Source organism: Wyeomyia smithii, chromosome 2 (assembly GCF_029784165.1).
Source record: "Wyeomyia smithii strain HCP4-BCI-WySm-NY-G18 chromosome 2, ASM2978416v1, whole genome shotgun sequence".
Taxonomy (NCBI): Eukaryota; Metazoa; Arthropoda; class Insecta; order Diptera; family Culicidae; genus Wyeomyia; species Wyeomyia smithii.
In genome coordinates, this window is record NC_073695.1 from 41,087,126 (window position 1) to 41,113,635 (window position 26,510).

At 42.7% G+C, this 26,510-nt stretch overlaps 1 protein-coding gene across 1 annotated transcript; it reads left to right on the plus strand.

Moving 5' to 3' along the window:
* Nucleotides 1-58: 58 nt before the first annotated feature.
* Nucleotides 59-23,140, plus strand: LOC129720806 (midasin). Its single transcript, XM_055672565.1, has 7 exons — nt 59-306; nt 367-602; nt 664-6,686; nt 6,746-7,180; nt 12,840-21,924; nt 21,985-22,765; nt 22,828-23,140. The coding sequence occupies exons 1-7, from the start codon at nt 214-216 to the stop codon at nt 23,008-23,010; spliced, it is 16,836 nt and encodes a 5,611-aa protein (XP_055528540.1). The 5' UTR covers nt 59-213; the 3' UTR covers nt 23,011-23,140.
* The last annotated feature ends 3,370 nt before the right edge of the window (nt 23,141-26,510 follow it).

Genomic DNA, 26,510 nt, shown 5'->3' on the forward strand with positions numbered 1-26,510 from the left:
GCGCTTATATGTCATTTAATTGCATAAAAAATCTGACGGCCGAATTGCCTTGCTCATTATTTATATTTACAACACGTGCGCGTATCGGCTGCAGCGTGTTCCGTTTATTCTTCGTAGTCGCTATTCAAATTCCGATCTTAAGTTGAGTTTACGAAAGACAAATCAAAATTAGTGAATAGTTTGTGCAAATAGAAAAAGTATCGATTCAACACCATGGAGGTCGATTCTAACCGAATCCTCCAAAGCTGTCGCCGGCTCCGAGAGCAGTTGGGATGTTATCAGATGGATCCATTTTTAAGGTTAACCGTAAGTACTTGGCGTGATTCTCGATACGAATGTATTTGATTTGGGGTTGGTTTGTTAAAGAAAATAACATCGACGGCGATGGACGAGCTAGTTTTGGTGTTGGGTCAACTGATTGAGGATCCAGTATACACCGTCGAGATCGGTCGGGAGTTTGGCAGCATGCTGCTGCTGATAGTTGCTAATGCGCTAGGTGGGAGTGAAATTCGCAGCTCGGATGATCAGACGCTCCGTCAGGAATACCTTCGTAAATGTGTGGCGCTATCGAAACTTATTACCGAATGTCCCAGTGTTTTAAGGTTAGTTTGAACATTGCGTAGCTCTTGGATGCTTGATATAAATTGTTAGTTTAATTTGTAGATTTAGCATCCACTTCTTCCGTCACAATCCACCACCGTTTGGAGCTCAGGAATCGGTAGCCTACGTTCCAAAGTCGAAGGTTAAGAAGATTACCAAGCAGCCGGTTTCTGATCTGGAAATAGTCCAAAGTTGTTACAGGTTTTTATTGGCAGATATCAGCTATTTTCGTTCCGCTTGGAAATGGTCGGAATTCTTTGAGCTGTTCGATGGTAAAGGATGCAACAGACAACGGTATTATTACAATCGAATAGTAGCGATGGTGTGTGGGATGAACCAGAGTCAGTTAAATCATTTGGATCGTAATCTGCCGGTAGAATTACTGGTAAGCGAGCAGATGCAGCACAATCTAACGACGGTGGAGAGGCGGGATCAAGATGATTGTGGTGAGAAAATAAGTTGGAGTTTTAGCAGTCGTGTAGTTACCAATGTTGGGGATGTAATACTGCCGATTTTCGATAGCGATAATAGTGAATTGTATCGTGCGTTGGATGATGAATTGGTAATTGTAGATTCGACACGCTTGAATGTTAGAAGCTTAGCCTTGGGTGTTTCGTCCGGCAAGGCCATCTGTTTGTCAGGGCCCGTGGGATGCGGTAAAACGTCACTAGTAGAATTCCTAGCTAGGAAGACTGGCAGGGTCGGACCTAAGATGCATGACTTCAACCGGCGATCGCTTAAAAGTATGAAAGCACCAAATCAAAAGCGCAAATCGAACGGAAAAGCTGAGGAGGTGTTTGATGTTAGTATGAACAAAGGTGTTTCTAGGAATGGGTTCCTGCGAGTCCAGCTTGGTGATCAGACGGATAGTAAGATGATGCTGGGTCAGTATCGCTGTACAGATACTCCGGGTGAGTTTGTTTGGCAGCCAGGAGTGCTTACCCAAGCGGTGATGAACGGTTACTGGTTACTGCTGGAAGATCTGGACTCTGCTACGCAGGACGTTTGCACAGTCCTAACCAATCTGTTGGAGAATAATTACTTGAGTGTTCCGGGCTTTCGAGATTGCCTCCGAATTGAACCAGGATTTCAGCTGTTTTTAACTCTGCGAACACAGAAGACGGGAAGCGGAGCCACGCATAGCCCGTACAGTTTGTTGGAAAAGTATCTCTACACGGTGAATGTTGTACCCTTGAGCCGACCGGAACTTTGCTCAATAATTTGTACGAATTTTCCCAAACTGAAAACAGTTGCCAGTCGGATTGTGGACATTTATCTTACGTTTTCCAGTGGTAATCACGTCATTGGGAATGAGGAAATCGAGGATGCAGTTAGGATTCTCGAAAACAAATGCACAACGAATGGCCAGAACGTAGCGGTGGATTGGGACGATTATCTGCCAAGATTTAAATATGATGATCTGTCTCTGACTAATCTTCCCAACAGTGGCAGACTTGTTTCAACTAGAGATTTGATCAAACTTTGTCGCCGATCGGTGCAAAGCTTTTCGGTGACCAGTACGGAGTGTGCTTACTTTGTGTTTCAAAATGCGGTGGATTTGTTTTGCTCACATTTACCGGCCGGGGATTTGAAGCGGAATTTGGTAGTCAGCATCGGTGGTAAGATTGGCATCAACAAAAGTCGCTGCGAGCATTTATGCGATGATTACAAACCGGAAGTGGATGTAAATGCCTCTAAAGAGATTAGAATTGGCCGGGTGCCGTTGAAGCGAAATTGCGAGAATACCCGCGAGAAAGAAAACGAAACGTTTCAACACAAGAAACTCCGGCTGGATGAGAATGCTTCTTCGAAGGTGAAGTTACAGGGTTTCAAAATGCAGAGCCAGGCGCCCACGTTTTCCTTTACCCGTCCGGCATCGTGTCTACTGGAGCGCATTGCCGTATCTGTTGCCCAAAATGAACCCACTCTACTGGTTGGAGAAACTGGCGTTGGCAAAACTAGTGCCATCCAGTATCTCGCCTACCAAACGCGACACAAGCTAGTCGTGGTGAACATGAACAATCAGTCTGATGTATCGGATTTGATCGGCGGCTTCAAACCGGTAGATCTCAGCTATGTTGTTACTCCCTTGCGGTACGAGTTTGAGTTTCTTTTCGCCAGAACGTTTAACGCTCAGAAGAATGAAAAGTTTCTCTCTAATGTTAGCGTCTGCTACAACCGGGGCGAGTACAATGTCCTCGTTAAATTGATGCTAAAGATTGCCGATAAGGCATTTGTCAGATGCTCTACCAGCGAATCGGAGGATGAAATTCAGGAGAAATGGGCGCGCTTGCAGCGCAAGCTCAGGAGATTAGACGCACAGCTTACGAACTCAGTCAACGTTTCGTTTGCATTTATCCCCGGTTCTTTAGTCAACTGCATTCGCGATGGTGCCTGGGTTTTACTGGACGAGATAAACTTGGCTTCGACGGAAACGCTCGAGTGCCTATCTACCATACTGGAACCAGATGGGTCGATTGTCTTACTGGAGCGTGGGGATTTCGTACCGGTGAAACGCCATCCGGACTTTCGCATTTTTGCTTGTATGAATCCTAGCACAGACGTTGGCAAGAAGGACCTTCCGGTGGGCATCCGTAATCGTTTCACAGAGTTTTTCGTTGACGAATTGGTCGCAGAAAATGATCTCCTCATCTTGGTGAATGATTATCTTGGCAGCAGTGGTATTCAGAAAAATCGTATCTTGAACACAGTCAAACTTTACCGTCGCTTGCGTGCTTTATCGCAGCTAGAATTGAACGACGGGCTTGGCAACAAACCGGTTTATTCACTACGAACCCTATGCCGGGCATTGAGCATATGCGGCAAAAACCTTTGTGGTTCGATTGAACGAAATCTGTACGAAAGTTTCTGTCTCAGTTTCCTCACCCAGCTGGACTTGAAATCCCACCAAACGGTGCTCTCCTTCATTCAGAAGACACTTCTGAACGACGTTCATCAAGCGACCTCCCATCAGATACCGAAACCAACGGTCGGAGAGCAGCTTAACTTTGAGGGATACTGGATCGAGAAGGGCCCGAAAGAGATTCAACAGTGCGAGAAGTACATCCTAACCGACAGCGTACGGAGTAACCTGCGAGATCTGGCACGTATCATTTCGATTGGAAAGCTTCCTGTGCTGCTACAGGGACCAACTTCGGCCGGTAAAACTAGCCTCATCGAGTACATCGCCAAACGAAGTGGAAATGTGTGCCTTCGGATAAATAACCACGAACACACTGACCTGCAGGAGTATATCGGAACGTACGTAGCGGATGTGAGTGGCAAACTATCGTTCAAGGAGGGCGTTCTGGTCGAAGCCATGCGGCAGGGTTATTGGATCATTCTAGACGAGCTCAATCTGGCTCCGAGTGATATTCTGGAAGCTCTTAACCGAGTTTTGGACGACAATCGCGAGCTATTCATTCCGGAAACGCAAGTCGTAGTTAAAGCACACCCGAACTTTATGCTATTTGCCACCCAGAATCCTCCGGGACTGTACGGTGGGCGGAAGATGTTATCACGAGCGTTCAAAAATCGCTTTATAGAGTTGCATTTCTCTGACATTCCACGTGACGAACTGCAGGTAATTCTGGAGAAGCGTTGCCTCATTCCCAAATCCTACTCGCAAAAGATGGTCAAAGTGATGTCCGAGCTGCAAATGAATCGACACAGTACCAGTAAGCAAAATTTCACTCTCCGAGATCTGTTCCGTTGGGGAAACCGGTACACTTACGCTGACAGTAGACTGCTTGATGATACCAGCTACGATTGGAATCAGCACCTGATAGATGAAGGATATTTGGTTCTGTCTTCTAAGGTACGCAACCTATTCGAGATTCAGATAATAGAACAGGCTTTATTCACACACTTTCGGAAGCATGTGTCGGAGCAAAAATTATTCACCTTGTCGAAGGAAACTTCTCGCGTAACTCGCGGCATTTTGGAACAACTAGAGCAGCAAACAGTTTTTGATGGAATCGTGTGGACTTTCGATATGCGTCGGATGGCAGTTTTGACCGCAAAGGCACTTGAATTCAATGAACCCGTATTGCTGGTGGGTCCCACGGGATGTGGAAAAACCACCATCTGCCAGATTTTGGCTGCTACGCGGGGAAAAACGCTGAGAATTTTGAACTGTCATATGCATACAGAAGGTGCCGATTTTCTCGGAGGATTGCGGCCATTCCGAGAGGCGGATTCAACCAACAAAGATTCCAATCAGTTGTTCGAATGGTCCGATGGCCCATTGGTTCTCTCGATGATGGAAGGTGGATTCTTTCTGGCCGATGAAATTTCCCTAGCTGAAGATTCCGTTTTGGAACGGTTAAACTGTGTACTGGAGCCGGAGCGAACGTTGCTACTGGCTGAGAAGGGAGGAGTTTCGGCAGATGCGTGTGAATTTGTGATTACAGCTGCGGATGGTTTTCAATTCCTGGCTACCATGAATCCGGGTGGTGATTTTGGCAAGAAGGAGCTATCGCCAGCGTTGAGAAATCGGCTGACGGAAATCTGGTGTCGTGCAACTGACTGTAGGGAAGATCTTGTTCGAATCGCCGAGCATACCCTGCGAAAAAGCATTCCAACTGATACAGGTGATAATCTGAACCACGTTGCGCAAGTTTTGATCGGTGTTGTATTCATTTTAAAGAAGAAAGTCGACAAGTTAAACTTTAGTATTCGCGATGTGCTAGCGTGGGTGGCTTTCATAGCCAAAAACCACACCAATCTATCACTGGCAGAATCACTAATCTACGGATTGGAGACAGTGTTTCTTGATGCACTGGAAATGTTACCGTACGAAACGTTCGAAGAAATTCTCACCATACGAAGCGAAGTCATCACTGCTCTGAAGCAGCTAGCGAACAACCTTCTCGACATTAAAGAATTCAGTTTCCAACGAGGCACCGATGTCCAATCAACCGAGTCGCACTTGGGAATCAAACCATTCTTCATCCCACTGAATCCAGACCAAAGAGATCGTCATACGGAGTTCCTATTCAGTGCCCCAACTACCCAGCAAAATCTCTTCCGTCTGCTATCGGCCCTCAGTCTGGATAAAGCGATCCTACTTGAAGGTCCCCCGGGAGTAGGAAAAACATCTCTAGTGGAAAACCTCGCCCGAGCCGCTGGATACGCTATCGTTCGGATCAACCTTTGCGAGCACACCGATCTCGCGGATCTGTTTGGCACGGATTTACCCGCAGAAGATCACTCCCTTGAAATAGTTCCTACCCGGGAAACCAAAGAAGACGACCGCAAAGCCAAGAAGCTGGGTTCGTTCGTTTGGCGTGATGGTCCTCTCCTGGCAGCGCTCAAAGCACGCAACACTTGGGTCTTGCTGGATGAACTCAACCTCGCTCCGCAGAGTGTGCTGGAAGGTTTAAATGCTATCCTTGATCATCGGGGGGAAGTGTTCATTGCGGAACTGAATAAAACCTTCAAACTTGGTCAGCAAACACGAATCTTCGCCGCTCAGAATCCTCTCCATCAGGGTGGCGGTCGCAAAGGGTTGCCACAATCGTTCCTGAATCGATTCACCAAAGTTTATTTGAGAAAGCTGGAACGATCCGATTTGTTGGCTGTGGTTAACGGAAAGTATAGAAAGAAATTCGCTAGAATGGGTGAGCGTTTGATCGAGGATTTGGGGCGTCAGCCGGGTGACGATGTTAGTTATTTTGTTAGTTTGGATTCTCCGGAAGCACACGCCGTTCGATTTGATTTGTGTGAACGAATGGTTCAGTTCTCGGAGATATTGGAAACAGGCATTTCCAACTTGGAGTTCGGTTACAAAGGAGGTCCGTTCGAGGCAAACCTTCGAGACATTCTTCGCTGGTGTGAGTTGCTGTGTAGCGAACGAGTTGGCTTCTTGCCCAAGAGGATGACTAGTGGACCAGCTTCGCTTCAGCGATTTTTACTGGTGTTGTTCGAGAAGATGAAACTTGTTTATTACCAGAGGATGCGCACCGATGTGGATAAAAAATACATACTGACAGCGTTTGCTAGAGTTTTCAGCTGTGACGCGTTTGAGTTGGAACAACGATCGCAAGATATCAGCGTTTATTGGACGGATGAAAAACTATATTTAGGTAAGATTTACCATCGCTTGTATCGTAAAAGTTGACTAATACTTTTCTCATCAACTCAGGTGACTTAGTTATTGAGAAAAGTAAACAACCATCGGATGACTCAAACCACATCCCACTGCTGGTAACCACAGCGTCCCCGCTCTTGCTATCGAGTCAAATAGAATCTTTGAAGTGTGTCGCCGAATGTAGCCAATTAGAGAAACCGGTAATCCTGTGTGGTCCGAGTGACTGTGGCAAAACGAAAATTATTCAACTTTTGACAACGCTGAGTGATCAATTTTGTAACGTCGATACGATTGATGATTCGGTGACGGGAAGTTTCCAGCAGCTGGATTTCAATCGTCACCTGGAGGAGATTTCTTCCGGTGTTGAGCCAATACTGATGGATGCCGTGAACGAAGCTATGCTGGAAGGCGGTGTAACCGGACGGAAGGTACTGGTGAACTTGTTTGGAGTTTGGGAAAGGTACGCTCGATTGAACGATGGAAAATTAGGTAAGTTAAATAGGAAAAATAACTGAAATCATTTCATTTAGTTCGTTTTTCGTTCTGTAAGATCTTGAAGTTATGTTCCTTTGCATCTTAGATTTTTTTTTGCATGGCGGCTTTTTATTTTAAAGTTCTTTGAAATCGAAAACAGTTTCCCAAACAAAAATTTCAAAGCATTATTAGTTTTATGTCAACTTTTATACAGCTTCTACAAGATTCTCAACTTAAAAAACATTGTATTTCAGGGCTAATATGCTTCATTAGTCCATTAACCCTTAGAATATATACGGGCTGTTTGGATTTGGTCTTTCCAATTATTTTAATGTAAATTTCCTATTCTGAATAGCGAACTAACCTAAAAAAAAACATTTCTGTAATATAACAGTTTTAGATACTGTTCTCTGAATTGTCAGTTTCAAATTTTTCGATAAAACTGTGAACCCTTTATAAAGAGAAAGATCATAGAAAATATGAGCAGAGCTCAGTTGCTTTTCGAGTATCGAGTGAAACTAACGTTGTTGGAGATCAGTCATCCGAAAGCATTTAAATATTAGATAAGTTTGAATCTAATATAAGTGGCGACGAGGGTTTCGTTAACCTACGCTTATGCAGTGCGAATATATATAGTTGAACCGAGTTTCGCGTTTACCGACTGTTTTAAGCTTGCTATTCCGTAGTTCCCATCTCAGGGCAAACGTGATTGAGTTTGCAGATAATTAATATAACAAATGCTGTATCCTGCAAAACAATAGTAATTCGTAATTTCTGGATCGAAACAGGCCAGATTTACCTGGCAGCATCAGTGTCGCTTTAAAAGCACTAAGTGTTAAACAGCTAGAAGCAACTTTCTTTGTGGTAAAATTACATAGCGTGGCGTCAGTTTGTAACGCCATTTTGAAGTTGGTCGCGACTTTTGTTTCAGGAGTGCCATACGATTTACAGTGAGTTACCGCAAGAGACGGTAGTTTTTCAGCCAAGGCATCCACAGCCGTAATATATTGTTCAGTGGGTTAAGTGAGCTGATGAAAAGTCTGCGTCGAGAAGAGTTGTGAGAAGGGATTTCATAGGCAGTCAAAGATAACATAATGGCTCCCACTGGTCTAATTGGAATTATCGACCATTATGTAATTGGAAAATCTTTTACCAATTACATAGAAAGATTTGATATTTTTTGTAAGCTGAATAATGTTCCAGATGATCAAAAACGATCATACTTCATAACCTTGAGCGGTGAAGCAGTTTATGATCAGTTGAAAGTCCTTTTCCCAACGCTAAAATAGAAGACATTGATTACACTGAATTAATTAACAAACTCAAAGAACGCTATGACAAGGTGGAACCTGCTCTCATGCAACGTTATCGGTTTTACAATCGTTTCCAGGGGGCGGTAGAGTCGAGCGAAAATTTTGTTTTGGCGGTAAAAGTTATTGGCAGAGCAGTGTAATTTTCAACAGTTCAAAGAAGTGGCAATACGAGACAGGCTTATCATGGGACTACGAGATAGAGAATTGCAACTCAAGTTATTAAGAAAGGATGAAATGGAGTTGGATGCAGTAGAAAAATTGATACTTACCAGTGAACTAGCGGGCAACCGTGCAAAAATTCTTAACGAGCTGGGCAGTGCAAACATTCTTTCTGTGAAACATCGAATCGGAAACCGCGAAACCGAGTACGATGACCAAGTGACTGGAGGATATTCAGCTAGTGGAAGATGTAGAAGTAACAGTAGAGGCAGTCGTTTTTCTTACAGCAAGGAGAGAAAGCGTGATTATTCGGGGTAACATAGTCGAGAAAGGAAAGTTTATTCCAATGCCATTTGTAATTTTTGTAAACGTAAGGGGCATATAAAACGAGATTGCTATCGTTTTAAGAATTCAGCTTCAGTAAATTCTGTAGATGAGAAGCAGCACAATAGCATGGATGCTGTCGCTCACTACTATAAAAGAATGAAAATACAAAAATCAAGCGATGAAGATAATTCAGATTACGAATGTCTTATGATCTCAGGTGTTAAAAATATCAGTGCACCATGTTTAATACCGGCGTGCGTAAATAAAAATACTATTGAAATGGAAGTAGATACTGGTTCAGCGGTATCAGTGATTGGGGAAAGGATGTTCAGACAATTATTTTCAAATCAAGTAATATCGAAATGTGCTCGGAAGTTGATAGTAGTCAATGGATCTCGTCTCGACATTCTAGGAGAGTTAACGGTGACAGCCAAATTGAATGGCCGGTCAGCATGCGTTAATTTAGTGGTTTTGAAAACTAGCAACAAATTTATTCCGCTGATCGGGCGAGACTGGATGGATAAATTCTACCCAGGGTGGCGCAAAAGTTTTGTTGACAGCATAGAAGTGAAACATATGGATTTGATGAACAAGCCTATTAAAGGGTATCAGGCTGAATTATTTCTTAAAAATGACCAGCCAATATTCAAGCGAGCGTATGAAGTGCCGTATAAAATTAAACCAAAACTGATGGAACATCTGGATATGTTAGAGCGACAGAAAGTGATAACTCCGCTTGCAGCAAGCGAGTGGGCTTCTCCAATTATAGCGGTGACTAAGAAGGACGGAGATATACGCATGGTAATAGATTGTAAGGTGTCTCTGGGACAACTGATCACAGCACACAGACATCAGTTGAAACCTATGATGAACCCTAAGCGCGGTGGTTCGTTAGTTATGATGCGATTCCATAAGCAACCAGTAAGGCAGGAATCCGAAGATTTAGAAGCAGCATTCGACGGGTTCAAGGATGAATCGTTTGCAGAATTTCCGGATGTACCACTTGTACCAGAACCGAAAAACACATCTAAGAAGTCGATTAGGATTATTCGAAGCCCAATACTGACAAGAAGTTGTACGCGATCGAGACAGCGTGAAACATTAGGCGAATGCTCAAAGGAATTATAAACAAAAGAAAAGAAACAGAGTATATAATATTACTAATTAAAGCATGATAACGTATTCTATGAAATTTACCTACGGCACATAAAGTGCTATCGAAGTGAATATTTAAATAAATTATTAAGTTAGTTATAGGTGGTGAAATAAGAATGTCTCCTCGTCAGAAGGAAGGATTGTAATATAACAGTTTTAGATTCTGTTCTCTGAATTGTCAGTTTCAAATATTTCGATAAAACTGTGAACCCTGTATAAAGAGAAAGATCATAGAAAATATGAGCAGAGCTCAGTTGCTTTTCGAGTATCGAGTGAAACTAACGTTGTTAGAGATCAGTCATCCGAAAGCATTTAAATATTAGATAAGTTTGAATCTAATATAATTTCAAGATATTCCACTAAAGTATACAGTTCATACGAAATGTTCATTTTTTCATGCGCATGGAATTTTTTTTTTATAAATTTTGCTTCAATTAGAACTGTTAGCAAATTCGATCCAGCGAAATCGAAGATTCTGGTGATGAAGCATGCAACCGGAGCAAAGCGCTCCGTAAGTTGCAATCATGCTACTTCGATGTCAACAGATTAACCGACCATTCAGGACCATTAAATTTTCCAAATGAAGTTAAACGATTTCTTCCATACGAGCTTAAATGGTGAAGTCTGTAATTGGTGCTTATTCTAAGAAGGCCGACACTTCTCACTATAAACATAGTAAAAGTTGTTATAACTTATTAAAAATTTATCTGACAGTGTACTTGTCTTAATGAACAACTCAATACTAACACAATTTTGAAAAACTCACAATCAGGCTACCTCACACGAAGTCTATTTTTAAAAGTTAAACCTTAAAGCCGAATGTATTCGCAAATGTATTAAAGTTGGCCGACATGAAGCGTACTGGATCGAATTCACCATATTGAGGCAGATTTAATGGCGATCTGGATCTGAGATATCGTTTAGGGCATATATATCCAGGTGGTCAAGAATTTCCGGGGCGTCGATTTCACCTACAAGCACTAAACCGATAAATACGGCTGAGCCTCAAACCGTCTCTGCTGAAGAATTCCTAGAAGCTGACAGCGTTGAATCTAGAATATATCTTACGAATTTTCGTTGCACGGATTCAATTCTAGTTATTCAGGAGTTGTGGAATGGACAGTATTTCTCACAACTTTAAAAAATCTAACGTCTTCGGCGCATAATTTACGGCAACCATCCGGAAGTAGAAGAGAAAATATAATTGATGAATAACATGGAGAGTAGTGGTCCAAGACTGCTGCCTTGTGGATCTCCAGAGACATTTGTAAACTATGCATAAACTTAACTATCTTCACACATAGTGTTCAATTTATCAAATAAGATACGAATGATTTTCGAACAAGCTGCGGATCCACCAACCATGGACGAGGTGAAGAAAGCAATTAAAGAGCTTTTCAAAGACTTCAGGGAAACGTACGACTCAATTAAGCGAAATGAGTTATGGCACATAATACGCCGGTATGATTTTCCCACACGGTTGTGATATCGGGTTCGATTCCCGATCAGGTCGAGCTTCTTTTCGAGCTGGAAATTTTCTCGATTCAGCACTGGGGCACGATGTGTCGTTGTACTTATACTACAATGTGCAAAATGTGCCAAAATCAATATCGATAACGATTTCTCTCAAGTAATCTAGTTGATCGAGACCGCTACTAGCCCCCCAGGCTAGCGTGCGATATTGTTGTGTTTGTTGTTATGGTTTTCCAACAAATATAATTAGACTGATTCGGGTCACCCTTGATGGTTCCACATTAAGCGTTAGGGTAGCCGGTGAGGTATCGGACGCTTTCGTGTCGTTAGATGGTATGAATTTGATGTAGGGTGAGGGCCTGTCGAACTTACTGTTCAATATCGCATTGCAAGTTGCTTTACGGAGGGCTGGCGCGCAGAGAAGCGGTACCATCATGACAAAGTCTCATATGCTGCTAGGTATGACGGACGATATCGACTTCGAAGTACACGAAAGTTAAAAAACGCTTGAGTCCCTCTGTTTTGCGTAGCAACGCAAACACTTCTTTTCTGACTACAAGGTACCCTTGCGTTTAGTCCTTCACATTATCCTCTCGCCTGGTATGAATTCTCAGGACGAAACTATACATTCAGCATCAATCGTAGTAACCCATGAGTGAGCAGAAAAAATTTAACAGATCTAACAGCTGAACTCTAACGCGAAAATAATAAAGCTACTCCATTCAGAAGTGTGACTGTTCAAAGAACGATACCCCGTCGCGTCGAAAACGGACATCGTGCTTACTACTGGTTTCTATGGGGCGACTTATTACCAAATCCATCCAAAAATTAGCAGGTTTGACATGCTTACCGGAACTCAGGAATATGTCCTACATCCGATGACCTAGGCCACATTTGTAATCAGAAAATAAAACTTTCAAAGTTTTCCAATTTAATGGTGTTCGAATTATAAAAATCAAATAATATTTGGCAAAGCTACAGCATTTCAAATGTCATCAACATTTTGCCTATCCTACTTATTTTGACAATCCCCTGTAATTACCTTCCATGAGAACTTCATCGAACTCAATTATCTGTCTTAGTTTTTTTATCACCATAAAAAAGTCAATTTTATTAATGCAAACGTTAATTAATTTTTTTTCCTTATTGAGGCTCGGTTCCCTTTGTTTATTATTGTGTTTAAGATTCGAGTCTTTTAGTCTGTTCAATTTTGTCTCCAAACTATTGATCATTTCTAATCTCCGCAGCCTTCACTAGTCAAAACGTGCAATCGGAAGAACTCATCCTGTTTCGTGAACGCCTTGCAGCACTGCAGGAAGTAATCACAGTGCTAACTAACCACCACGAAACCATCCAGCGTTATCCAAGGCTTCGTTCGATGGGAACGGTTCTGAGCGTGCTACTTCGCGTGTCACAGCAAGCAGAATCACTGAACACCGGCGGTTACTTCGAGTGGGTTGATTCGAAGGTCGTCAAATCACTCAAACAAGGTCAGTATATTTGTTTGGAACATGTGAATCTTTGTTCATCTGCCATACTGGACCGGTTGAATCCGATTTTTGAACCGGACGGTTCGCTGCTGATCTCGGAGAAGGGTGTCGACGGTAACAACGAGTCGGAGATCATCCGTAAACATGCCAATTTTCGTGCTTTCCTAACACTCGATCCTAAGCACGGAGAAATTTCTCGGGCAATGCGGAATCGGTGTATCGAGCTGGCGCTTCACAAGGAGGGCTATTCGGATGATGATCTGAGGAAGCTTGTTTTCGAGAATGGAGTTCACGATGGTTGGTTAATTAGTGTTATTCTAGCGGTGCATAGAGGTGTTAGGAAAGTTTCCGAGTTTAATCAGTTCGGGATTGCCCATGTTCTGAAGTTTGCCTATCTAGTGGCGCAGAATCAACGTATAGGAATCCCAGTGCAGAAGAGTTTGATGATTAGTGCGCTGGAAGTTTATGTCCGATCATCCAACACGGATTTGTTGGGTTACGGGTTGGAGTACTACCGTACAGCGCTGAAGAGTGCAACCGAAGAGGAAGTAGGTAGAGCGATTGTGCGTGCGAATTTGGTGAACTTCAGTCATATTGTACTGCGATCCAACCGACTGACACAATTGCAGTTGATCAAGCTTCAATCGGAACCACTACTGTGTATGTTGCGATGCCATATGGTAGGAGTTGCGGACATTGGTGGTACACTAGCTAACATTGCGACTGCATTCGGCGAGCTGGAGGAGGTTAGTTTAGGTAATCTAAAGTATTGTCTGTATTTGCTGTATGGAATGAGCAGTTTTCAAGATGTAGAGCACCGGAAGATCTTTCTAGCGGAATCGTTGAAGGAAGTTCAAAATATGGGAATGTATCAAAAGTGCAAGAATGAAGACGCAGCGTGTACTCAGGACGTCGTCGTGGTTGATTTTGAGTTGAAGTCTAATAATGCCAACCAGTGGTCGGCTTCGACTGAGAATTTCTCAGACTACAGAGATCTTAAACATTTGAAGCAGGAAAGAGTTGAAGTGGGGCAGCGCAAATCAACAACAATAGAACATGTTCTGCAGCACCTTCTAGAGCTGAACAGTCTTCTTTTTGGAACTATCAAAAAATTTAAGAATTGTGAAGAACATCTACCGTGGGACCATTCGGTTTTCTCGGCCATACGAGAATACCAACAGGAAACCGGTGCGGATCAGTATCGAATTAACGCGATTTTGCTTCTAGACACCACCCTGGAACCCATCGAAGTCAAACAATCGATCAAACTGAGCCAGATTGACGTTCTGTCGTACTCGAAGGCTGCAAATTTAAAGATGATCAACGATTCCGTTGGAAGCCCTCTGATTATGCAACTCTATGACTTTCTCGTGAACTTTAGACCTTTAGTTGAGGAAGCTCTGCAAGCGCAGGCTTCCCTGGATTGTACGGCATACGTGAAGCTGATCGGTTCGTATCTTTGGATTAATCGTCTCATCAATCTTTCCCGTCAGAAGCTGTTTGTCGGCAAGGAGGTGAACTCCACATTAGTGGATTATATCACGCTACACATAAACTGGGTCCAAAAACATTGTCTTGCTGCTTTCGAAGGTCACAGCTGTGAACGATTCAAAGCGTTGACGCTTTCGCTAGATGAATCGGTACAGAAGAGCAGCCATCCTCTGGCACATAATCGGAAGCTTTATTCGAAGACATTCCTCAACTTTCTGCCACTCTATTCGCAGGAACAAGTTACCCACCATCAAGCGCTGGTGGATTTTAACGAAGGCTTACGATTGATTCCGAGGTTAACTCGTTTGTACGATTACGAAGAGTTCCGGCGGAGAATAGCACTGCTGAATCATAGCAGAACGATCGACGTTAGACGTTCACTGCTGGTTAGGCCTGCTCCCGTGCCTCTCCTGATGATTGAAAAGCGTGACATTCATCCACCTATCGACAATGAGAAGCTGAAAAAATTGTTCATGTTAGTGCAGGACTTGCAGCCAGCTGAAATTCAACCGGGTGAAGATCAAATTGCGCTGGAAATTTGTCGTTTACAAGATTATCAGAAATTCGTTGCTGGGTTCAATTTCGAGGGAGATTACAGCGAAAAGTTCGAGGTTGAAATGCTTCCTCTGTACGAGTACTTTTTGGTGAAGGTTTTGGCAGGAGATTCCCTGGTAAACCATGATTATGTGGTGGCCGTTCGTTCGCTCAACCTTGACGTGCTGGAGTTGTTACGGCAGCGTAATGACTTGCAACATCGACGAGTGGCGGAGGTGATAACAGGCTTTAATGAGTTGATCGCTGCATCCGGGGATTCGGAGGTTGATGAGGTACTCAAAGTGTTACCACCGGGTGCCTACAGCAGTTTGACGTCATATTACAAACGTTGGAAGAGGCAGGTTTATAAGTTTAAGTTAAACTCACTAGCTGTTGATAATTCCGTATGCTACAAAAACGATACGGAAACTGACTATGAAGCGTGTTGCGAGCGTATGTCCAGCCCGTCCTTCCACGGTGCCGTGCTGACTACGAATATCTTAAGCGTTGTTTTGGATAATAGCGGAGAGCTGCGGTCTACCGGACTTGGTGAGCTGCCGGAATGGCGCAGGATGTTACGACTTATGCGTGATGTGATGTGGGGTAATTCGGCCATGATGCGATCGGAGTTAGATGGTCAAAGCGTTGAGTTACGAAAGGCGCTTGAAGATGCGAACAAGTTGTTGTTCGAAATAAGCACGGTACGAAAGTGGTGCGCTGCTAATTCACATGAGACGTTCGTACAGGATTTCAACAAACTTATCGAGGAGCTTCAGAACGTCGTACTGCAAGCGGCGGATGTAAGAGCAACTGCTGATAAGTCCTACCTTCTGTCTTGCACTGGTAAGAACTTACAGTGGCGATTGGCGTCACTGATACGATCGCTATATGGAGCGATCGAATTGAACATAATGGTCCATCTGCCATTGTTGGATCCAGTGGAAAAGAACGCTCTGAAAAAAGCGTACACAGATGAAGACATAGACCACTATCGAACATTGGTCCGAGTTTACGATTATATGGCGGTCACCATGAACTATCAACGTCTGGGAGAATTCACAAAGCGATCATTCACGGACCATCTAAACACGCTGGACGCTAAACGTCAAAAATTATCCCGTAAAGTCGCGCTCCGTCCGGATAACAACATCTACACTGACCTCGTGAAAGACATCAACAATTTTCTGATCTCCTGTTGCCACCCGGCGACGATCGTGGAACTGGTTAAAACTGCGACTCAATGCTTGGAGTTCGAGGTGGACGTGAAAAATCCGATTAAAAATTGCACTCAGACGAAAAACTTCCAACTCAGAGTGATCGAAACTATCAAGCAGCTCGAGTTATGGATGAACACCGCCGAGAAGTTCGAGCATCACACGCTGAAGCGGTACGGTGCCTACTATCAGGACTTCCTGGAGCCTGTGCTGTGCGCGATCACCTCGCTGAAGTACGGTCTGTCCGGTTTGAGGCACTCGCTGCTGATCCGGCGGGATTCGATTGAAGTCAAGAGCAATGGGGTGTTTTACGACCTGTCCGATCGTGATGCGCTGACGAAACTGGTACAGAAATTCACCCAATTTCCGATGGTAGATCCGATCGAGTTGTTCGATGAGGAATCTGCCGGGCATAAGGTGAGTGTATATTCGCTACTGGAGAAACTCGACCACAGTGAGGCAAACTATTTCCGTTTGCTCAAGTCGAAACTGCAGGAGATTAAGAATGGAATAACCTTGAGAGGTTGCATTGGGGAGGAGGAGTTCGTACAGGTGGATAAAATTGTAAACGTTTGGAATCAAGTTTGGCAAAAGCAGGAACTTCTGCGGCGTAAAAAACAGGCCGAGGAGGACAGTTTATATCAGTCGAAGAGTCACTGTGATGAGGAAAGTGAAGAGGTTCTAGCCGAACGAGAGATTGGCGATATGTTCCCCAACTACGTGGATGAAGATTTTGCTGATTTCATTCAGAACGACACTCTGGAGCAGGTGATTAAGATGAACAACGACGTTAAGAATCGAAAGCCGGTGGACACAATCACTGGCGAGGATTATGCGTTAATCAGCGAGAGCTTTATTTACCTGATGAATAAGTTCTCCAGATCTTACTATTACAATCCTCATACTATGTCGGATTTACCAGAAACGATCGAACCGGATTTCGTCACTCCATTCCGTATAAAAATCGCCATCTTTCAGCAGTTGATGCGCAGGTACGGTCTGGTGCTGAACAGCGCGCTGGACGAAAGTTTTTACCCAGGTTTGAGCTTATTGATTGGACTGCTGCAGGAAAAATACGACGACCATGATTTGCAGTGTTCACCAGCGGTGAAATACAATTTTTATAAGGATTCCAACATAACCGAGGTCGTGCAGTGCGTCGAGGTGCTCAAGAAAGTCGAACATCGGGTTCGAGCGCTGCTTCAGGAGTGGCCAGACCATGCGGGACTGAAGGACATCGTTCGCATTTTAGACAGGATTTATGGTCTCCCGTCGACTGCACCGATTGTTAGATTCAGCACTGGACTTCAACTGCTGAGACAGAAGATCGACGAGTGGAACAGTGTCGCCCATCGGATGAATAATCTGCGCGAACTGGAGGCAGAAATTGTGACCTTCGTGCATCGTTGGATGCGAATGGAGCTGCAGTTTTGGCGCGATTGCATGGGTCAAACGTACGATAACGTTCGAAGGAAAGCCTGCCGGTATTGGTTTTTCATGTACAACCTGCTGCATGAGTTCTTGCAGAGTGATTCGAAGGCAAAGTTGGGTAATTTGCTGGATTATAGAAAGGTTGAGCGTTACTTTGGCGAAGATGAGCTGTTGGAAGAGGAGCCGGCAGTTGAGGAGGGTTCGGTTCAAATTGGAGATTTGATTCAAGTTTTGAAACAGTTCATGGAGTCTTCCAATTACGCAGAGTTCAGCACGCGTCTTCGCTTACTGAAATCATTCGAACAATACCTTATTTATCTGAACTACGATGACAATCGCAAGAAGGATATGATCGTTGCGGTTTTAAATAACCTGCACTTGTACTACGATCAGTTTTCGGCTGAAATCGAAGACTACATAAAATCGAAACGAACTCCAATCGAGAAGAAGCTGAAGGAGTTTGTAAAAATCGAATCCTTCAATAAGGATCTGTCTTACTTCAGCATGCGGAATAACATTGCCCGAGTGCATCGACAGCTGCACAAGTTCCTGAAAGAGTTCGAAACCACAATCAAGGAAAAAATCTTGCCGATATTCAGTCCGAAAGATGCGGCAAAGGAGATCAACGATGCGGAAGAACAAAAGCTGAAGAACCTTCGCTCGGAACCGAAGATCACCTACTATATGGTGGACGTGAAAAACTTTATGGCTTCATCCAAACTAAAGGAAAAGTTCTCGGTAGCAATGCTACCGATAGAAGAAAAAACCTCTAATCAGGAGTTGTTCAGAAAAATAGACCGATTCTTCGTAACTTCACGAAGCGTTGTCAAGCAGGCCATCCTGCATGGTCCCTTCCCCGGATTGATATACAACTTGGATACATTCCTGCACGATCATATCGAAACGATCGAGTACCTTCGCGCACTAGAGGTCAATCGCGAGCAGCCGAGACCAAAGCAAAAATCGCAAGCCAAGCAGATCCTGAACCAGAAGCGAAAAGCTTTGGCGGACTTCTACAGAAGCCTAACCCAACTGGGGCTCAGCTATAGAAGTGGTCTGGTTGAAAGCGCTATCGAGTCCGATCCGGTGGATCTAACGATCAAGCCATTTTCCGTAGAACTGCTCACACAAAACGCTAAGTATCGCAAGGTAGACCAACATCTCGTGTTTTTGAACGATAAGCTAAACCTTTACTATTCCAAGTGCGTGTTCAAGATTAAGCTGCTTATGAAGGTAATGCTGCAGCCGAATCCGGACGTCGGTTTGATGAACATCGATCGTATCAAAGGTTTCGCTGTCGATCTTTTCCTACTGGTGCAGAATCAACGAAAAGAATTGAGTCAATCAATTGCCAGCGTATCTCAACTGAGAGACCGTATACAAGACCTGACCAACCTGAGTTGCTGTGTAGAATCATCTGTGCAGGTGTTCTCTTTTGAACAAACCCGTCATCAGTTCCAAAGCATAAAATACTGTCTGACCGAAGTTCGAAGTGTATTGGAACAGTTTAATCTTTTACTGAAGTGTGTACCGGCGGAAACTCGCGAAGAGTTGAAGGTCCTTCCGAATGAAACCGGAATGGATCTGAAAACAATAACCCCTATCTCCAAACTATTACAGGATTGTTTAAATCTGGCCAATAAACTCAAAGATGAACTAAGCAAAATTGATGAAACATACATCGCTGGTGATGTTGTCGCGCATGTTAGCACGCAGTTCGAAACTATTTGCTCCACTTTGGAAGCCCTTATCGATAAACTCAAACTCGAAAACTCCAATGACGAGTCCATTTACGCACAACCAATTAACCGCCTTCTAAGCATAATTCGTAAAGCTAACGAGTCGACTTCAACTCACCCCCAAGTCACCGAGCAAAACCCACCGGACATCGCTCAGAATGTAAACAACGAATTGGAAAACATCATCCATTCGGTTCTGCTGGCAATGCAGCATATCTACAAAAAATACTCCACGGCCGAAAGAGAGGACGTAAAAGCTGAGGATCACGACCAGGACCAAGAGAACAGCAACAGTAGTTTACAACCGCAACACCTGAAGCAAAAAATCAACCACAGTCTGGGCGAGGATCTGCAGACATTGAGTCTACGCAAGGTTACAGCTAAACTCGCTGGACTGCTGTCCATTCTGGAAAACGTTCACGATCCTGCCGTCAGTAAGTCAATCATACAGAAGTTGATCCGTCTGGTTCCAATTCTAGAGCAGTACAATCTGCTAGTCGAATACTATCTTATCCAACAGTTGGGGGCGCATAAAATCAGCACGAAGATGCTATCGGTGATGTTGACCGTGTTTATCGAACTTGGCACTAAAGGGTTCTGCGTACCGAAGGATCTGCTAGAAGATGAACAGGATGCTGAAGGTGACCAGCAACAGGAGGAGGGTCAGCAAAATGGGGAGAAGTTCGGCTTTGAAGATGGTGAAGGGGAGAAGGACGTTTCCAATAAGATCGAAAGTGAGGATCAGTTGGATGATGCGAAAAAACCTGGCCAGGAAAAGGACAGCGAACAGGAGGAAGAAAAAGATAACAAAGAGGAGAAGGGAATCGATATGAGCGAAGATTTCGAGTCGAAATTGCAGGATATAGAAAAGCCCGAGGGGGATGATTCGGAAGATGAAAACGAAGACGAGGAAGAGGAAGTGGATAAACAGATGGGAGAGACTGAGGATGGGGCTGAAAAGCTAGACGATCAGATTTGGGGTGATGATGAGACGAAAGAAGATGAGAAGGATGAGGATGAGATGGAAGAGGAAGATGGAAAAGGTTCTGGAGAGACAGATGAGCAGCACAACAATTTGGATTCGGAGAAGGAGAAAGCTCCCGGGCAGGATGAGGAGGGACTGGATGCGATTGACCAAGCGAAGGATGACCGCAAGAAAGATAAACCCAAAGATATCGAAGATATGAACAATCAGGATGGAGAGGAAGAGCAAGAAAATCCATTCCACAATCAGCTGGAAGAACCACCACAGCCAGAAGATTTAGACCTGGATGAAGAATTCAACCTGGATAACGATAATCGTCCGGATAATCAGAACGACGATGGCGACGATCAACAAGACAATCCGTTCGACGTTGATAATATGAAAGACAAGGACAACGAAAACGAAGAAGAATCAAAGGAAGATGAGCAAAAGGAAGATCAAAGGGCTCAACAAAATAACGAAATTGATACGTCAGATGAAGAGGAAGAAAATGCCGATGGTGAGCTGAAACCGGATGGACAGGATGACAACCAAGAAGAAGATAAAGGTGAACCAGAAGAGGAAGAAGAAATTCAACAAATTCCCGACAAGGAAACAGGTGAACAAGATCCCGAGAAAGCACAGCCCGATGATGCCGACGCGAAAAAGGAACAAACTGAACACCGCGAATCGAACGATAAACGGTCGGAAGAGGACCGCATAGAAGCGATGCCGGACACCGAGAACAAAGGCACAAGTGATCAAGTGGCAAACGATAAGCCGGAATCGAAGCAGGAGAACGAACTGCACGAACAAGACACCGGTGAGGATAAAGATGGTGTTGGCCAGGCGGAAAACGAGAAGTCGGACAGCGGTCATCAGGGAATTGCTGAATCGAAGGATACACGTGCCAATCGTGACCAGAAAGAACAAATGCAAAAACAGGAGAAGCATCGTCAAGGTAACACCGATGACGACAGAAGTCTAGGTGATCCGAACAAATCGGAAAATAAGAGACTCAAAACCATTGCTGAAATAAATAGAGAGGATAAAGCAGAAAACACGGATGCCACGGCAGATGATAACGAACAGGAAGAGACTGCGGAAGAATATCAACATGTAAAAGATGCGAAAGAAAGTGATAAGACGACTCTAGATAATGCCACCGAAGAGCAGTCCAAGAAAGTGCAGCACAAGGAAGACGAGAAGGAACAGGATCAGAAACCACCGAGTGAAGAAGAAGAGGGATCAGATGAGTTGATGGATGTAGAAGATCCGACGGAAAATAAACAGGAAAACGTTCAAGACTTGCTGGAAAGTGAAGAAAATGAAAAAAAGAAAGACAAACCGGGGAAAAAGGATGAAAGCAAGCGAGACAACTTGAATGTCGTGGAAAACATTGAGGTTGAAGGAGACATAGTCGAAACGGCGCATGTTGGCAGAGGAAACGAAACGACTGCGCATACACTGTAAGTATTTACTTCTTTTTAAAATGATCTTACTTTCTAACGTTTCTTGTTTTTCATTAGCATGGATATTCTCAACGATATGACACTGCCGGAGGAACCAACGGCATCCGAGACGCTTGATATGCGCAAAATGGTCGAGAAGGAAACGTTAGCGGTGAATGCAGCCCAACCGGACCATGACGACTTTGATCGGTGGCAGAAGATTTCCAACCGGATGCTCCCGAACGCCCGGGAGTTGTGCGAACAGCTGCGGCTAATTTTAGAACCAACTAAGTGTACCCGTCTTAAGGGCGACTATCGGACGGGTCGTCGTATCAACATGAAGAAGATAATTCCATATATTGCGTCGCAGTTCCGAAAGGATAAGATCTGGTTACGACGAACGAAGGCAGCTCAGCGTGACTACAAAATTACGATAGCGATCGATGATTCCAAATCGATGGATCATAACAACTCTAAAGAGCTCACACTGCAAGCGATCTCGCTAGTGTCCCAAGCGCTGACCCTGCTGGAAAGCGGACGACTGAATGTGATGTCGTTCGGAGAGTCACCGAAAATTTTGCTGAAGCATTCCGATCAGCTCGATGGGGCCAAACTGATCAACTTACTAAACTTTGAACAGAATCAAAGTCGGATTGCGGAATTGCTAGACTTTGTGAGAACATTCAACTCGGAAGACGTCAGTTCGGACAATAGTATGTTCGAAAATTTATTACTCGTTCTTAGCGATGGGCGCAATATATACAGCGAGGGCGAAAAGAAGGTGAAAAACTCCGTTAAACTGGCACGATTGCAGCGAATATTCGTAGTATATGTGATTATCGATAATCCTGAAAATAAGGTATGTTAATGGTGTAGTTTTTTTTTTCTCTGACCATGTGACGATTTTTTTTTCTTTTGTAGCATTCAGTGATGGATATTCGTGTTCCACTTTTTACAGCCGACAGAAACGAAATTGTGATGCAGTCCTATTTGGATGTGTTTCCATTTCCGTACTATGTGATCGTTCGAGATCTTGGGCAACTTCCGTTAGTATTGAGCGATGCCATGCGACAATGGTTCGAGTTAGTCAACAGCGAGCAGTAAATGAGGTTGAATAGAAGAGCTGGTTATTTTTGGAAGTGGAACATTTAGAATTAGATAAAAATATCTATCCTTTATCATATGTTAAATGTACATAAAATTTATGTTATAATCTACATGCAGTTAAAACCAAGTTTTGTGTAATAGTATATACTCAAATTCTTTCCTAATGTACCAGTGCGTGTCATATCACTGAAGTAAAAACGGAAAAAGCGACGTTTCGCGTCGAATTATTTCACAACCATTTTGAACGGTGAAATGATTTCAGGAAGATGAGGAAGGTTTGATTAAATCGACTCTGGGACCTTAAAATTTTTGAGCTTAGGTCAATGGAATGTAAGGGAAAAAATTGACCTTCGAATTTCGCGGTAGGGCTAAGTTTCGATTTGTCGAAAAACGTTCTCATACAAAATTTCAGTTCAATCGACTTTCTGAAACATAGAAATTTTTGAGCTGGGAAACTCCCTCATTTCACTTGTCCTATTCTCATTTTCACTTCACGGAGCTAATTTTTGTCACCTCACTTTAGGCGGAATCGGGAATATGCCTCAAAAAGTAAACTGAGCATAAGAGTGTTATATATTTTACCGTGAAGTGACTTCCGTAATAAGTACCAATATTCTAGTAGCTACCGGCGCGTTTAAAAGGTTTCACGGTAATTAGGTGCTTTGGTGCTGGTTTAGTTGTTTCACAATAAATATTTGCAGGTTCAGGTTGAAAAAATTAACAGCATTTTTTGAGGCATTCCCGCAATGCGGTAGTAGACAGGAGGAAGCCATCGGTCCTCCCATGTTTGTACTCCGTCCCGTTTCACTTTCATATAGGGATGGGAAACCTATCGATAATTATCGATAATATCGATAGTTGCCGGCTATCGATAGAATCGTTAAGCTTTCAGCGTTATCGATAGTTATTGATAATTCTCTCGCGGTGGCATGCATACTCCACAATGATGCCAGAACTGAAAACAATAAATTGACCTTGCTAGTGTTGAAAGACACTTTGATGCTTGTTCGCTCTCACACGAAATCCTCTTTAAAATTGTTAGAAAATTGAAAGATAATCATTTTCGCTCACTTTAACTCATACGGGCAACGGCGAAATTTTGCATAAGTGTGAACGATGTGTGCGAATAAACTATTAAATATTGTTCCTGTCCACAACGGAAGCAACATTTTGTTTTTTCTCTGCATCTGCTTCTAGCTGTCAAACTATCGATAATTATCGATAGTTATCGATAGAATTGGGAAATTATCGATAATTATCGATAGCGATTTTAGTCGATATTTCCCATCCCTACTTTCATATGCGGTTATGTCGGTTATGTGAACCAGAGTCTATGGTATATAGAGTCGCGCGAAGAGAAAATCTATCGTTTCGGCAACACAGTTTTTGTGCCGTTTGTTGCCAAGAACTATACAGTTCTGTTTTTCACCATGCATAAGCGAATATCATTTTTTGAAATTCTTCACAAGGTACACAGTTTTGAAAGATTACAACGGTGATGTTTTGTTAAATTTGAGTGAACCAGTGTACAGGTTTAATGTTGGATTAAAATGTGTAAGTAAAGCTTCGGAAAAACACATATTCTTTATTACGCTCAATTATAACACTTTTCATCCTCTCCTAACATTATCACCTTGTTTATTTACATTGCTCGATTGGTACCCTCGTTTGACACTGATTTGGTTCCTTTGGTTTCATCTTTGCGGGACTCTTAAACATAGACTCTGATGTGAACCTCTTTGCTCCAAGTATGATGACAGTTCTACAAGGTATGCCACATTTTTATCTATCCACGCACACAAACAAATCTCGTTATGAAAATTTTCGTTTATTGTATGGAATTCGGAACATTTTCGGAAATTTCTCGTTTTATGTTGTTTTAATTTGATTTTTTTAATTGGAGAGTGAATCTCCAGTTGAAACACACTAGAAATTGATATTAATTTAGATTTAGTGTGAAAAATTGCGACAATATGTCGAAATGAAGTATATAAAAATGCTATATTTCTAATAGTTGGAGCATAATCTTAGTCATTGTCATAGCTCATGACTTTTGTTACTGTATGAAACACAAGCGACTCAATTTAGAAGCGCTATTAGACTACAATAAAAAAACGAAAAGTGCAAAAAGGTTACCGGCAAATTGATGAAAAATAGCATATTTTACCTAAACCGCAGCAAGTTTATGTATTCCCCACAAATAAAACATGTTTCAACATCATTTCTATAACTTTTCAGGAAAGTATGTTTTATAAGTTTAGTTTAAAATGCAAAATCATTTCAAATTTCATACAAAATTGGAAAAAGTTCATAACGATCACTAATACTAATGCATCGACGTGAATAGCATACCTTGTAGAACTGTCATCATACTTGGCTCTTTGCTTACACGCTCATTATTTGTTACTCTAAAGTAAGTTAGATATGACCCATTTTTGAAAAAAGTGGAGGTACCCTAATTTGAGTACTTTTACGGTTACTCACTTCTGAGTAAGGGCGTCATACGTCAAAAACTGATTAGAATCTACTCTGTTTATGCAAACCAGGAATTAACGAAAATGAGTACAAGTTACCCAGTTTGCCTAAATTTGGAAATTTGATGATTTCTGGTTTTTGTAAATCTGACTCAATAAATAAAATAAATTCAGAACAATCAAAATCATAGATTTATTTTTCATCGAAACATTTTAAAAGTTTTAAATCATTCACGTGTTTTTATATAATGCGGCAACCAACCGGTTCACAGTTGCCCGTGAACTGTGGCTCATGTTTTTGTACAGTACGCACAGCAGAAAATCCGTCATTATCCGTCACCAAACACTGCGAAGGATTTAAATTGTATCGATTGCATGTATTAAGCACTGTACATCGATACAAATGTTTCCGTTCATTATCACGAATAAAAGCCCGACTTAAAACTTGTAATGTAATTGATTAGGAAATTATTGATTTGATGAAAGATCAAATACTTACTGCTAGCAAACGAATAAAAAGCGACACCAATTGTTCTTCGGAAACAGATAATATCGCTGTTGAAAACTTTTGACATATACATATACTCAGGGGTGAGTAAACATCATGGATAATAACTCAAAACTGAGTAAACATGGTAATTATGAAAATTTGGGTAAATGTTACTCAATTATCCAGTACCCGATAACTCACTTTTTGACATTTTGCATAAGAATACCAAACTGAGTAGATCCAAATCAAATTAGAGTTAAAATAAAGCAGCGTGTACATCAGTTTTTGGATTTCAGAAGAATTGGCAACACAAATGTTGCCAGATATTTTGCTTTTTCTAGGGTCGGTTTAGGGTTGCGGCGGCCCGGCCCGGGGACAACACGGTAAGAGTCGAAAACCCATTAATGGGTATTCCGGTTATTCGCGTTGAAAAAGATTTTGAAGGCTGTTCGCACCTACGTGAACTCTCATATGCAATTGTCAAAATGTGCGTGATGACAAAAGCAAAAATATTTCCTTCCTTCTTTTTCGCA

What these genes read in the sequence shown, in the direction of transcription:
- LOC129720806 (XM_055672565.1), top strand. Translation starts at nt 214, where the DNA reads ATGGAGGTCGATTCTAACCGAATCCTCCAAAGCTGTCGCCGGCTCCGA. An exon ending in ATCCATTTTTAAGGTTAACC is followed by an intron (nt 307 to 366) that starts GTAAGTACTTGG and finishes GGTTTGTTAAAG; the next exon opens with AAAATAACATCGACGGCGAT. An exon ending in ATTGAACGATGGAAAATTAG is followed by an intron (nt 7,181 to 12,839) that starts GTAAGTTAAATA and finishes TAATCTCCGCAG; the next exon opens with CCTTCACTAGTCAAAACGTG.